The sequence below is a fragment of the Gigantopelta aegis genome, chromosome 4 (assembly GCF_016097555.1).
Source record: "Gigantopelta aegis isolate Gae_Host chromosome 4, Gae_host_genome, whole genome shotgun sequence".
Lineage (NCBI taxonomy): Eukaryota > Metazoa > Mollusca > Gastropoda > Neomphalida > Peltospiridae > Gigantopelta > Gigantopelta aegis.
The window spans coordinates 15,059,633-15,075,301 of record NC_054702.1 but is presented as its reverse complement, the minus strand read 5'-3'; the positions used below and the strand labels follow the sequence as shown (position 1 = coordinate 15,075,301).

The 15,669-nt window shown below is 36.1% G+C and overlaps 1 protein-coding gene across 1 annotated transcript in view; it reads right to left on the bottom strand.

Moving 5' to 3' along the window:
- Positions 1 to 2,006: 2,006 nt before the first annotated feature.
- LOC121372702 (exportin-4-like) overlaps positions 2,007 to 15,669 on the bottom strand; it is a 35,213-nt gene continuing 21,550 nt past the window's right edge. Inside the window, exons 14-25 of the mRNA XM_041499171.1 lie at positions 13,873 to 14,032; positions 13,193 to 13,362; positions 11,925 to 12,099; positions 10,985 to 11,189; positions 10,072 to 10,160; positions 9,323 to 9,389; positions 8,831 to 8,947; positions 7,618 to 7,718; positions 7,269 to 7,399; positions 5,650 to 5,767; positions 5,127 to 5,219; positions 2,007 to 4,579 (exon numbers count right to left, since the gene is read on the bottom strand). Coding sequence (XP_041355105.1) covers positions 4,382 to 4,579; positions 5,127 to 5,219; positions 5,650 to 5,767; positions 7,269 to 7,399; positions 7,618 to 7,718; positions 8,831 to 8,947; positions 9,323 to 9,389; positions 10,072 to 10,160; positions 10,985 to 11,189; positions 11,925 to 12,099; positions 13,193 to 13,362; positions 13,873 to 14,032 — 1,624 coding nt within the window. The 3' untranslated portion in view covers positions 2,007 to 4,381. The remainder of the gene's footprint in view (positions 4,580 to 5,126; positions 5,220 to 5,649; positions 5,768 to 7,268; positions 7,400 to 7,617; positions 7,719 to 8,830; positions 8,948 to 9,322; positions 9,390 to 10,071; positions 10,161 to 10,984; positions 11,190 to 11,924; positions 12,100 to 13,192; positions 13,363 to 13,872; positions 14,033 to 15,669) is intronic.

Genomic DNA, 15,669 nt, shown 5'->3' with positions numbered 1-15,669 from the left:
AGTATGTGATAAAGCTATAAAAAAAAAAATTCATCTCAATATCTTCTGAAGTTTAGACATTGCCAAAAAAAAGAGTATAGAAAACAAATTTTGATCTCTCCTAAAGTTGCCATGAAAGTCAAACTTGATCTGTAATACTGTCATAGAACATGATAAAGCTATACATAAAATGTTAGTTCAATATCTTGAGGCATTGGCAAAAAGGCCTGTAATTTTAGTTTTTAGTATCTCCTAAGTTCAAGAGCCATAACTCTGTTAACAAGAGTACCGGTGAGGTACATGATACACCCGTCAGGAGTTCGATGGAAAACCATAGATATTAATGAATATGTTACGGGTATGATTCAATTCTAATTATGCCAAATGTTTTGCAATGAATGAGATGGATGAGTTTGTTTTGGACCAACTACTGATGATAATATATCCATTGGAGAAGGCGCTGTCTGATTAATCAAGTTATTGTTCTTTATTAGAAAGGGAAATGTTATTGATCTGCAATTCTGGGAGAGTAAACCATCCAGAAAAGTAAACTGTCCTGACTTCTTCAAAGGCTAAACAAGATTTTCAGAATATAGACAAATTATTTGATTTATTTGTATCACAGTGACTTAGTAATTGTATGTGACACACCACCATCCCAAGTTGTTCCTATATGTAAGGTTTGATGGTCATGTATGCAAGACCTGGTTCGGACATAACTCGAACATAAATTAAAAAACATATACCCCCCCCCCCCCCAAAAAAAAAAAAAACACCCCACAAACCCAACAACAACCACCATCATGCATACTTCACACCATTGCATAAATTCTAATTAAATTCTTTTAAAAAAGAGCTTAAAACATTACTACATTCAAAAGCGAATTGCAGCATTCTATTGACAAATTCACATAAAACATGACATGAAATTTGCATGTACAAGTACATAATTATTTTGCATGTAAATATACAGAGCTATAAACGTTCCTGCAAATGCTGATTTTTTTTAATATAGCTGTTTGTACAAAACCAGTATCTTAAACTGGACGGAAATAAATATAAAATAAAACGTTTATCATCCGTAATAACTGTACCCTAACTATACTCAAGATTTTGTTTGTGTGTGTTGCCAAAAAACTTCTTTCTTTTTTTTCACAACTGTTTAACAAAACATATTTGTTTTCATTCACCGTGTTACTCGTTTTGAACGCGATTGAAACATGAAACACGTTTCTGTTTTTGAAAAACAATTTTATGTGCCATGTGTGCTAGGCTTAATGAGAAAAAGAGCTCACCATGCTTTTTGACATGTTACGTCTTCAACACTGGTCATTTAGTGGGTTAATCACTGAACCTTTTGCTGGTAGGTAGTGGGTTCGCATACCAGTACCAGCTCCCACCAAGAGTTTTAAGGGTTAGCACCTACTCACGTCATATCTGTCTATACAAGTTATTTGTCTATACAAATTGGGTTTCCGTGGAATCTTTTAAGGCATTGCTCACAATACAATTCATTAAAGAATACACAATCACACACGCCATTCAGCATTTTTTTGTGAAATATACAACACACAAACAAATAATAACATATCAAATTTTCTGCATTGTGTGTAGAGAAAAAGAAAATTAATTGCACTGTTTGCACAAAAACTCACATATAATTATACAGCACCACAAAACGTTTTTGATTTCTGTGAAAGACTGGACTGACGGCCATGAAGAAAATGATGCAACACGTATGATGATGATTATTACTGCTTGAGGTAAGGCCACATAAAACGATGAGATGATTTCAATAACCACACATTGGAAAAAGAGTGAAGGTGTGGTCTAAACATTCCATCTTAATGAACAGTCTAGAATGCACAGGGTTATACTTAGTGGGGGGCAATGGGGAGGGGGGAGGGGAGAGATGTAACCCCAGAAAATGTTTAACAATTCCCTTTTTTATATAAGTGTCCTATTTGTACCTAGTGTTGACCCTGTATTACTGTGGCCCGATTCGTTTTGTACTGCCTTGCCCCCCCCCCCCCCCCCCCCCCCCCCCCCATTATTTTAAGCCCTAATGCATGTGATTCATCATGGGCAGGAGAAGTTTTTGAAGGGAATGCAATTTAAAAAAAAAAAAAAAAAAACCCACGGCTACAACACTACATTTCCAGAGCTCCAATCTAATGTTACCAATAATTTTTATTTGACATAAGATTTTACTAGTACATTCTGTCAATTTATCTTTTTGACCATTGATGTATCAAAAATATACTGATGATCAATTGACTGTATTTCATTTAAACTAACATGCATTATTACATAGGAAAACCCAGCCGACCACAATGATTTCATCTCCAACACTAAAATACAAAGAATAATTATCATAGGCATATCCATCCATTAAATGCTGGATTTTTGGCAAACTTTAAAAGTTTGGTGAGATGGTGAATACCACAGCTCGCCCTCCCCACACCCAGATCTACCCTATTAATGAATATACATCGAGGAACAGGTGCAGCTGTATAGTCTCATGACTATTTTAGTGGGCAGACAGCCAAGATATTGTGTATGTGCCCAGAGCAGCTTGCTTGAATCATAACTGGATATAAGCAAAAAAATTAAGTGAAAATAAAAAAAGGTAGTACGAAGATTCACAAATAGTGTCATGTTTTTTTTGTTTGTTGTTTTTTTAACAACCCTCTCCACACCATACCTAAAAGCATTTTATAAAAAATGCTGATTTTGTAAAGCATTTTTTTAACAAAAATTTTTGCTCGTTTACAAGCATATGTTCGCAGTAACCCCTTCGTCATACAAACTGCATACTGTTGTAAAAAATGTTGAAATTTGTGAACTAAAGAATGTCTTTAAAAACAACAATTGATAAAATATATAAACTATTTTGAATTAATGGAGCACAAGGTTGAATATAGCAGGAATTAAAACCCAAATATTTAATAACAAAAAAAAACCTAAATCATTGACATATTCTATGTCAAAATACCAAAAAAATTGAATCTTCCTCGTTAAACAGGCTGAATATTGAATGAGGATAGAGTATACACATCATAAAATATAGTTCTAGTGAAACAGCTGTACATGGAAGGACTGAGGGACAGACAATATACCAATTACAAGAAATTGATTAATGCTCATAAAGTATACTTAAAATTTACACGATTAAGTAAAACAAAAAGGTTTACATGCCAACTGAGCTTTGTGCTTCATACAGAGGCGTTCTCATCATGCAATTAGTCGCACGCGACTGAATCGTACTGTGAGACCATCTAAATCGGAATGACTTTATAGCCTTATACTTATTAGTCAGTATGATTAATTGAATAGTGAGAATGCCACTTAAACTATAAACATGTTAAGTACCGTAGGCGACACATAGTGGGCTGAATCTACAAAAGGTCATCATCGTGCATTTATTTTAGATATGTGCAATTATTGTAATGGACAAAATATGATCCTAAATTATTGAATGCATGTCAGCTTTGGGAAATTACACGTGACTAAGGGATAATAACCATTTGTAAATTCAACCCACAATGTTTCGTCTATACATGTGAGACTGTTACTAATAAACAACAACAAATGGTTGATGAACCTGCAAGCATACAATACATACACACACCTACACACGCCACATACCAAACCACATGCAACCAGCATTAACCAGTAAGACTTTAACCTGTTCTATCACTAACTAGGTTAAGATGTGCTGAAATGAGTAAATTTCAAATACATCTATCAGTGGACTGGTGCTTTATCTACTGGCTTCTACACACCTAATCTGCTTTACAGATGGTCTTGAAAACAACCTGGTTGATTCAAAGACTTTACACATGTGATGTGTTCAGTGCCTTGGAATGTACTCTCAGGAGTTTGTGCAATAATTCTTCTTTGCTTGTAACAATTTTAGTAATTTTTACAAAGTATCAGTAAAATATTTATTCCAAGTCTTAAGCTTTCCCTCATTAAGGATTTTTTGAATCATAATTATAAACAATCCTCTTAAACAACCATAAATTAATAGTCACAAAAGTTACTATAACTTTGGAATCTTTTCAGTTTGAGAACTGAATAACAGTGTTAAAATATACTGATATAAAATACTTGTACAAATAGAAAATAGCTTCATGCATGTTCAACCACCAAACTGGCAGCGACAAGATTACGAATCTGTGTTTATTTGTCACAATAAACTGTAGCATAATGTGATAGCTGAGACATACGCCAATGGAAAGCCCACCAGTGGAAAACCCCAAGGAAATCCACTGCCTAACGAGATGGCTGGATGGAATGTCTCTGAGTATACTGTATTGCCTGAAGGCACTTGTTCTACAAAATGCATCTTAATATCATAAAAATAGAATAAATAATATGTCGTGTGTGTTCCACTGCATCACTTGACACAGAGAAAAGCACGGACGTTGATGAGAAACTGGTCGAAGTTGTGCATAAAAGTGATCTTGCTGTGTCGGTTTATTGTCATGTTCAGTGTGGGCGGAGTCAGGTTATTGAAAGCTTCGAGCAGACGCTGCTTGTAATCCGGTTCCATCTGGTTCTGTAGGAGCTGGTTCACAAGGTCTCGGTACTGATCCTGAAATATTGATACAAACTGATTTTTACTCTCTATATTAAAATAACGGTGTCAAGTAGCACAATGCCTCAAATTATATCTGAATTTTAAAATATACCTTGAATAACATGCCTGTAAAAATATGAATTTTAAAATATACCTCGAATAACATGCCTGTAAAAATATGAATTTTAAAATATACCTTGAATAACATGCCTGTAAAAATATGAATTAAAAAAAATTCATCTACTAGTAGAAACACAATAATTTGTTGAAAAATCTATAGAAAAAACCCAAAAAGAACCAACCAAACCTTGATTTTTTAATTTTTAATTTACGTAACAAAAAAGACATCCATTCATATTCTGTTTCTATAAGTGAAAAAAAAAAATGTTCGGTTATTTTTACAAAAGGACTTTATTAAATCTTCACACCCATAAGTTAGTAACTGCATCAATAATTTACTAAATGGATGCTGCTGTCTTGGCTTAATGACAACACTGTATGGACCATTGAGCAATGGAATGTATGTAGGCAACGCAGTGGCTCCGTACTGGGTAAGACGAACCTGGTGACAGCAGATGAGACAGAAGAATGTGCAGCTGGCCGTCTCGAGCAGGTCCATGTCAAAACTCTCCAACAGCAGCATGTGGAATACCAGCTGAAGAAGGAAGTCAATGTTTTATTTAACGACACACTGAACACATTTTATTGACGGTTATATGACGTCAGACATATGGTTAAGGAAGGAAGGAAGGAAAAATGTTTTATTTAACGAAGCACTCAACACATTTTATTTATGGTTATATGACGTCGGACATATGGTCGAGGACTACACAGATATAGAGAGAGGAAACCCACTGTCGCCACTTAATGGGCTACTCTTTTTGATTAGCAACAACGGATCTTTTATACGCACCATCCCACAGCCAGGATAGCACATACCACGGCCTTTGATATACCAGTCGTGGTGCACTATCTGGAACAAGAAATAGCCCAATGGGCCCACTGATGGGGATCGATCCCAAACTGACCGCGCATCAAGCGAGCACTTTACCACTACCCCTTCTACTAGGGAATTCTATCCTTACCTTGAGAAAGTGTGACAAGGCTGCCAGGAGGTAGCTGTGAGTGATGTTCGTCTGGAAGATGTGCGAGGCCAGCGAGGCAATGATCTCCAAACACATCTTGGTGATGTCCGGTCCAAATCTGCACATGGTTAAGGAATATGGACAGACAAAATTACAAACAGTTAGGCTTCTAATTCAAAGAGATCCAACCAAGAGACGAACAATATCAGAAAAAGAAAGATCAACAAACCTAATACAGCCAAGACAAATAACAGCTAATAATACAACCAAATCAGACTTGTGAGAAAGTGAATCATGGTGGATACAACTGTCATATTAAAGTTTGTTTTGTTTAACAACACCACTGGAGCACATTGATTAATTAATCATCGGCTATTGGATATCAAACATTTGGTAATTCTGACAAGTAGTCATCAGAGGAAACCCGCTACATTTTTCCTAATGCAGAAAGGGATCTTTTATATGCACTTTTCCACAGACAGAACAGCACATACCACAGCCTTGATATACTAGTTGGCTGGAACGAGTAATAGCCCAATGGGCCCACCGACGGGGATCGATCCTATACCGACCGCACATCAAGTGAGCGCAGTACCACTGAGCTACGTCCCACCCTCAACTGTCATATTGGGACCACACTTAATATACACTCCACAAAATTAGATGTGGTAAAAACAAATACAGCTTCTTCTGTTGCAAGATGTTCTTAAACTTAATGATTTAAACAACAATATAGAGTGAACAAAATGACCATCGTAAGGAACCAACATGTAACGAGTGTTAGCCATATGTGCATTTTTGTATTCTTTTATAACTTCATGAAAAAACCCAACACGTGCGAGATCTTTACGTGCATCCCAGGTTAGATTTTACTGAAACAATGTTTAGAAGTGATCATAACTTGCTAAAATAATACAACTCCAGCAATTAATTATCAAAAAATTTACTGACCCTTAATTAATCTTTTTGAGTATATCTGAAAAAGTTAGAGAAAACCCCCCAAATATAATTATTTGCATGTTGACCATTCCAGATATGAATAGTATTATTGGTAATAAATATTATTTTAATTACAGTGTTGTGTTAAGATAGGATAATAGTTCACCTAGGTCATAGGACCGATTCATATTAGTCGATCCCTTGGAGTTTTGTACCTCCTGAACAATTCACCACATCTGGAATAGCAAACGTCATAGTATGTGCTTTCTTGTTTGTGGGAACGTGCACATACCAGATCCTTGGAGTTTTGTACCTCCTGAACAATTCACCACATCTGGAATAGCAAACGTCATAGTATGTGCTTTCCTGTCTGTGGGAACATGCACATACAAGATCCTTGGAGTTTTGTACCTCCTGAACAATTCCCCACATCTGGAATAGCAAACGTCATAGTATGTGCTTTCCTGTCTGTGGGAACGAGCACATACAAGATCCTTTGTTTCTCTTCATGCTCGTTTACCACAGATATCAAGTGGACAAATAAACAGCTATTTTCTCTCACTAGTTAAACTAAGTGTCAAAATAAACATATTTTCCTAGTGCATATATCAATATTTTAAGAGTTGTTAAAGGTGTTGTTAAACAGCTATTCCTCTCTTTCTGAGTGTTGTCAAGGATACATGGACAGCCCAAGCTCCACGGATCCCATCAGAGTCTTGAAGAGGTCGGCTGGAAGACTGGTGAACTTGTCGGGGTGGACCTCGCCCAGGAACGACACCAGCTTGAAATACTGCGAGCACAGTGACGGGAACTGAAATCACAGGCAGTATATTACTGTATAATCAGGGAGGTGATACTAATATAAAATCACACTGAAATGATCTTTAAAAAGCTAAAAATTCGATAAAATACTTGATAACTAATTTCTTTGTTTCAGGCCTTAGCACTTATAATTAGTATTATTTAATGCAAATCAGAATGTACGATCACTTGTTTGTTAGAGAGGTGATAGAAAGTGAAGATCAGTACCTTGAGCAATTCTTCATTCATTAAAGGCACAATGATATTTAGACCATAGAGAACGACATCAGCTGCAGACATCTGACCTCCGCCTTGCGGAACTCCCTCTTCTGAAACACACAGATCACGGTTATTGTAAACGCACAGATCACAGTCATTGTACACACAGAGAAATAACTGTCATTGTAAACACAGAGAAATCACTGTCATTGTAAATGCACAGAAATCACCGTCATTGTAAACACAGAAATCACTATCATTGTAAACACACAGAAATCACTGTCATTGTAAACATACAGAAATCACTGTCAATGTAAACATACACACATCACGGTCATTGTAAACACACACAAATTACTGGGGGGTTTTTAAAAACATAAAACAACAATTCTACTGAATTTGCTTAACATGCATCTAGTAACCTTCACAGGTTCAACTATGATCAAAGTTTCCTGATGTTAAACAGTTTGAGTTAAGTGCAAAAAGTTAATATAAAACTCAAAGCAAAAATTGAAAAAGTAAATTGGCAGTAAGATGTAGAATCAAATTCAGAACAAAATATTGTTCTTCATGCATTACAGGTGCATGCGGTACTTCACATGGGAAGTCAGCAATGACATTTCATTGTGCCATCATCCCACCAGAGGTTGTCTATTTCACTAAACATACATCTGAATGTGACAGGGGTGGGACGTAGCCCAGTGGTAAAGCATTCGCTTGATGTGCAGTCAGTCTAGGATCGATCCCCGTCGGTGGACCCATTGGGCTATTTCTCGTTCCAGCCAGTGCTCCACAACTGGTGTAACAAAGGCTGTGGTATGTAATATCCTGTCTGTGGGATGGTGCATATAAAATATCCCTTGCTGCTAATAGAAAAGAGTAGCCCATGAAGTGGCTACAGCAGGTTTCCTCTCTCAATATCTGTGTGGTCCTTAACCATATGTCCAACGCCATATAACCGTAATTAAATGGGTTGAGTGTGTCGTTAAATAAATCATTTCCTTCCTTCCTTCCATATGTCCGATGCCATATAACCGTAAATAGAATGTGTTCGAGTGCATCATTAAATAAAACATTTCCTTGCTGAATGTGACCTAAATTGTAAAAAAGGTCTAAAGGAAATTGATGAATGGCATGTCTCAGAAGAAACCCACAAGTTGATAATCTATTCTAACTGCTTAACTATTAGAAATATAGCAGAGACTACAGCTATAAAGGTCACCTGATTCTCCAAAATCAATGAAGTCCTTTGACAGGAGATTGGTCAACAGTTCCATGACAATGAGGATGTCGTTGTACTTGTTCTCTTCTTCATCACTGAACTCCATCACACGCTTCCCTGAAACAAACAAAACAATGGCTAGTGGATGCTGAAGCATAGGAAATAACACAAAAATATAAAATACAAAATAATTTGTTAAAACCGATTATACCTCTTGACATACAGGGGATCCTTGATTCACTGTGCCCCATCACCAATTTAATGCACACCACCAACTTCCACTCATGTACTGTTTGTATATATGTAATTCCATCCACACGACAAACACACATTCACCTTCCTTCTCCCTCCCTCCCCCCAATCTTTGTCTCTCTCACACAACAAACGCACAATCTCACACTGTCTCCCCACTTTCCCTTTCTCTCTTCCTCTCACTCTATCTATCTCAATGCCATAACAGTTTTCTATAAATTATTTTACTGAAGACTGTACCTGAGTTGTGTTTGGAGTACATCTGGATCACCGACAGACAGAGATCATAGAGTTTTTGAGACTTTGTCTGAAATATAAACATATTCGTTTTAAAAAGGTACCTGCATCATCGCATAGTATTTCTGTTCTACATTTAGTCTGGCGCAGTAATGTTTTCAAATCTAATCTTGTGATATTTGTCAGACACTCTGCAACCTGAAATATTCAAATCTTACCAAGTAAACATTAAGGTTCAAAATCAGTTATCAACATTCAAATACAATAGATTATTTCTAATTTGTTTTATAAAAACAAGAGTACCGGTGAGGTACATGATACGCCCATCAGGAGTTAGATGGAAAACCATATCTATATTAATGACTATGTTACGGGTATGATTCAATTCTAATTATGTGAAATGTTTGCAATGGGATAGATGAACAGTTTGTTTTAGACCAACCACCATTCTTAGTTGTTCCTACATGTGAGGTTTGATGGTCCTGTATGCATCTACATGCAAAATATGGTCCGGACAAGGATTTACTGTTATGTGCAGTTGACTGTGAAAAGTAGGTCACAGTAATCTAGTAATAGAACATGACACACCGCAATCCCAAGTTGTTCCTACATGTCAAGTTTGATGGTCCTGTATGCATCTGTATGCAAGATATGGTCTGAACAAGGATTTACTGTTATGTGCAGTAGACCGTGAAAAGTAGGAGATGGGCGTATAAAAACAACAACAAAAATGCTCTACCAGCCATGCTTACCTCTCCAAGATAGCACAGGTGTCTGTTGACAACTTCCGAGAAGAGTTCAAGAATAAGCGGCACAACATCTTCGTAACTGTGGTACACATCTGCAAGACAGAAAATATCAAAAGCACATCACACATTATACAGTGAAACTGTTTAAAAGCTGTTTAACGAACTCAGGACAGTCTCTGTAAGGGGTGTGTCACAGACAGCATTAAGGAGAAAAATTCATCTTGTGAATTGGGAAGCAATCTGGATGCAAATGTTACAAATTCAACTCAGAAGCTGTTCTAGACTGCTTGTACTGATAAACTGATAAATAATTTTATAAAACTGTAAACTAATAATTTTCTCTCTCTTTTTCATTTTTAGGATATCTTAATTTAATATTGGTTGTCCAAATGTCAACACTTCTGTAAGATGGAAAGCAAAAGCTGCTTGTGAAACTAACTTTCCGAAAACACATTATCAGGGTTTCTGTCAGAGGGTACGAGGGGTAAAATTACTTGCCCTAAAATCTTGGAAATTAATAAATACATTTTTAAAATTTTCAGAAATATTATAGTAAAAGAAATGCTGTTTAAAATTCATCAAAGTACATGAAATGTAATGTCCAATTTCAAAAGATTTCAAACCCATTACCACCTAGTAGGGGCACTTACATGTTTTGTTTTTATTACATACCCTTGCATTATTTTCTGGCAAAAAGCATGATTATGTACTTTGCCTTTTGCTACTTGTCAATTTCAAACCTTTGCTCCATGAACCTTAACTGGACACTCATACTCGTAAACTCCATTAACATGCCTCTTTCCAATTAAGGTTCAGGCACGTCTCTCTCCCACACCCTATCTCTGGCATGGCCATTGGTCGAATGTGGGACAGCAACTGGACATAAGTGTGACAACAAATCTAAATGAATCCGTACCCAGAAGTTTGACGCTCTCGGCCAGCAGTGGGGAGAGAAAGAGGAACATCCGGTCGAGATTGTCGACCCTTGACCCTTCCGCGATGCCGAGCAGGGTCTCCAGCAGCACGATGACGTCCTCCTTCACCTCGCCCGTGTGGCGCAACTTTGTGAAGTTCTTGTTGCAGACTAGAGAATAAAACCTGTCATGAATCGACTGGAGAACCTGACGGAAAAAACATTAAAGAGAATCATTTATTATTCTGCGCAACTTTTCAAATTCATAGACTATACTAATGAATGAGTGAGTGAGTGAGTGAGTGAGTGAGTGAGTGAGTGAGTGAGTGAGTGAGTGAGTGAGTGAATGAATAAATGGATTGTTTAATGGCATTCCAAGAACATAAAAATATCAGCTATTGGGTGATAAACAAAGGTAAGTATATGTACACTTTACATTAAAGTCCAAGTATCATTAAAAAGCGTGTTCTGTATAAAGCAAATTCTATTCAGACAAGAATGACAAATCATGCTAATTTAGAAATTTAGCAAAATTATGTTTTTTAGTGATATATAACCAGACAGCATAAATGAACTGAAAATAGGAAGATTTATGGAGAAGTGAATGAATAAAAGGAAGAATGAATGAATGAATTTTTTTAATGACACCCCAGCTCAAAAAATAAGTTGGCAATTGGATGTCAAACCAATTACACAGTATTAGATGGAAAGACTGTAACCAAATCCACAGAATTTGTCTAAACTGCAATGTATTATTCATATTATCTTGAATTTCTTGAAATGTTATTTATCAATAACCTCATCAGTTTGAATGAAATGGGCTGTTGGATTTACTCAGGGGCATGGAATATTTGAATTCTATGTTTTAAAAATTAGTGATAGTGTTAATGTTTAGGTTGCTAAGTTATCTAGGGATCGTACTTGCAAAGTATATTACACTTACAATTTTCCAGTACTCTTCCCGTAGAGTCGAGTCGTTGAAGCCCGACCCCGCCAAGACTAGAGCTTTAGTGAGCAAACGACGACATGTGGACGTGAGGACTGAAACCGTGCTGTCATTGGTAGCTTCCATCTTCGCCAAGTTCCACAAGAGATCACTTTTCACTACATAAGAGGCTCTGAAAAATCCAATCATATTAAAAGCTCATGGTTTAATCAGGGTTATCAGGTCTAGTGTTTGAAAGAGGAAACCTGCTGCTGCCATACACTATTCCTTTCAACCAGCAGTAAAGGATCTTTAATATGCATGTTCCATGAATGACAGGACACCACATACCATAGATTTTAATATTAACTGAAATGGAAAAGAAAGAAATATTTCTTGACCATTCAGCACATTTTAAAATATGGCTATCTGGTGTCCAACATATGATTATTTTGATACCTTGTTTACAGATAATGCAAATCTACTGCTACCACATGGGTTACTACTACTGAAAAGCAGCAAGAGATCTTTTATTTTCCAACACACAGGGCAGTACATTCCACCACCTTTAATGTAGAAGTTGTGGTATGACAAAAAGAGGGTTAAAGATCCTTCGACCACTCTCATCTCATATGAACTTTCTGCCTCATAGTCTGCTAAGAAAAACTAATAAAATTCCATATTAGAATTTGGACATCTTATATCTTATATAAAATAAAAAATGACCAGAGTACAATAAATATCTATCAGCACTTCTTACCAGATGCTAACATAATTAAACATTAATGTCACTATTTTCATCATGTTCAGATTTCTCTATGTACCGACACAAAATAGTCAATGTGTATTTCTGTGCTGGGGTGTCATTAAATATTCGTCCGTCCATCCATTCATTCATTCATTCATTCTCTATGTACACAAAAGTGAACATGGCAAATAATTTTACCAGATAGAAAGAAAAGTTTTATTTAACAATGCACTCAACATATTTTAATTTTGATTATATGAAGTCAGACATATGGTTACGGTTCACAGATATAATTAGAGAGGAAACATGCTGCTGTCACACCAAGAGCTGCTCGTCTCATTTAGCAACAAGGGATCCCTCGGACCAATGCCTTTGTTACACCAGATGTGGAGCACTGGCTGGAATGAGAAATAGCACAATGGACCTACTAACAGTGATCGATCCTAAACCAAATACTTTACCACTGTGCTACATCCAAAAACAATTTATGGGAATGAATGCGCCAAACACGACAAATAAAGTGTCTGATTCTCAGCACCTGGTTTTGTGATCCACCAGCGCCACTAACAGCTGCAGTGTGTCTTCCATGAATTTCTCCTCCGCACTCCACACTGTCAGATTGGAGATGACTTTTTGAAGAAGAAACCCGATCGTCCACTGTGCTCCCTCTGTATCACGACCAAACGCGGCCGACAGAGCCATGCTGATCTGTAATACAAGAATATTCAGCATCACCTATCTTCACACTGATGGTTTATATTAACTGGAAATCGAATTGCTTAATCGTTTCATGTTTGTGCAGGAATGATGTCATGGATTCATCCTTTTTATACATTTAGACATCATACTAACAGCAGCGTGCAGCATATCCACAATGTAATTAAATTAAAGGCACACTGCATGCTAAAATGAAGTTCACACAACAGAGCTCTTAAAAATTATGTCAACGACTGTTTCAGCTAAAATGATAAAGGAACTGTTTTAACACTGGTTCAGCATATGGTCTTTCACTTCTCACTTTAGCACATATATAATCATTTTTAAATATACTACTTGGAAGACAACATAATCCACTTGCAAGATATCTGAAATCATAAAATGTTTGTAAGCAAGCAATTACTGCTAATAATGCTATGGATGTTTGTTTCCATTATATATTACATAAAATGTAAATATAAACAATACACGAAAAAAGAAGAAATACTGTCAGCACCGTACCTGTGAGTAAAAGTTTTCGTCGGGTAACAAGTAGACTCTTGCCCATCTGCTGAGGAACCACATGGCGGTCCTGCCAACCTGCGGACTGAGGCAGTCGGTGAGTTTGACGTTCACCGCCCTCGTCTCCACCTCACACAGCCGAAACACCGCTGAGATCAATCTACAAGGCATGAAACACATAGAAATAACACAGGGTAAAACAATTAGAGAATCATCTATAAAAACAATTTGACTTAACACAATTAGAGAATCATCTATAAAAACAATCTGACAACACAATTAGAGAATCATCTATAAAAACAATCTGACAACACAATTAGAGAATCATCTATAAAAACAATCTGACTTAACACAATTAGAGAATAATCTATAAAAACAATCTGACTTAACACAATTAGAGAATAATCTATAAAAACAATCTGACAACACAATTAGAGAATCATCTATAAAAACAATCTGACAACACAATTAGAGAATCATCTATAAAAACAATCTGACTTAACACAATTAGAGAATAATCTATAAAAACAATCTGACAACACAATTAGAGAATCATCTATAAAAACAATCTGACAACACAATTAGAGAATCATCTATAAAAACAATCTGACAACACAATTAGAGAATCATCTATAAAAACAATCTGACTTAACACAATTAGAGAACAATCTATAAAAACAATCTGACTTAACACAATTAGAGAATCATCTATAAAAACAATCTGACAACACAATTAGAGAATAATCTATAAAAACAATCTGACAACACAATTAGAGAATAATCTATAAAAACAATCTGACAACACAATTAGAGAATCATCTATAAAAACAATCTGACAACACAATTAGAGAATCATCTATAAAAACAATCTGACAACACAATTAGAGAATAATCTATAAAAACAATCTGACAACACAATTAGAGAATAATCTATATAAAAACAATCTGACTTAACACAATTAGAGAATCATCTACAAAAACAATTTGACTTAACACAATTAGAGAATCATCTACAAAAATAATTTGACTTAACACAATTAGAGAATCATCTACAAAAATAATCTGAATTAACACAATTAGAGAATAAACTATAAAAACAATCTGACTTAACACGGCCGAGATCAATGCACAAGGCACGACTACCAGTAAACACATGGAAATAACACAGAACGAAACAGCGAATCACTTATAAAAACAATTTGACTGAAGACACCAAAACACATTTTAAACATATGATTATTGTAACACTGGATCAAGATAGAGGAAACCTGCTACTTGGACCACTGATCCCGACTATGGTCCTAAACCTAGAGGTAAGCCATGTTATAAGATCAGTGACAGAATGCTCACTCAGTGGGTTACAGGATCAAACACCCTCCATGGACTCAGGTTCCACCCCCCCCCACCCCCCATTCCAAGCATGCCTCATGACGAGTCATTCAAAGGTAGTGGTATGTACTGTCCTGTCTACAGAAAAGTGCATATAAAAGATTCTTTGCTATTAGAGAAGTAAGCTTACATGACGCCAAAGGGTTTTCTTGCTAGGATAAAAATCAACCAAATGACAAAATAACCATATGTTAGACATCAAATCATCAAATAATTGTAGTTTAAAATATGCAGAGGAGTTACTCAACAAATATTCTTTTGTTATCTTTCCGAAAGTTCATCAGAAATGTACACTTTAATTATTACCGAAACATCATAATTGACCTACTATTATGTTCTGTGTTTGTGTATATAAGAACTATTTTTAATGGTACCTGACAACATTGTCTGTACACTGTTCATTGCCCG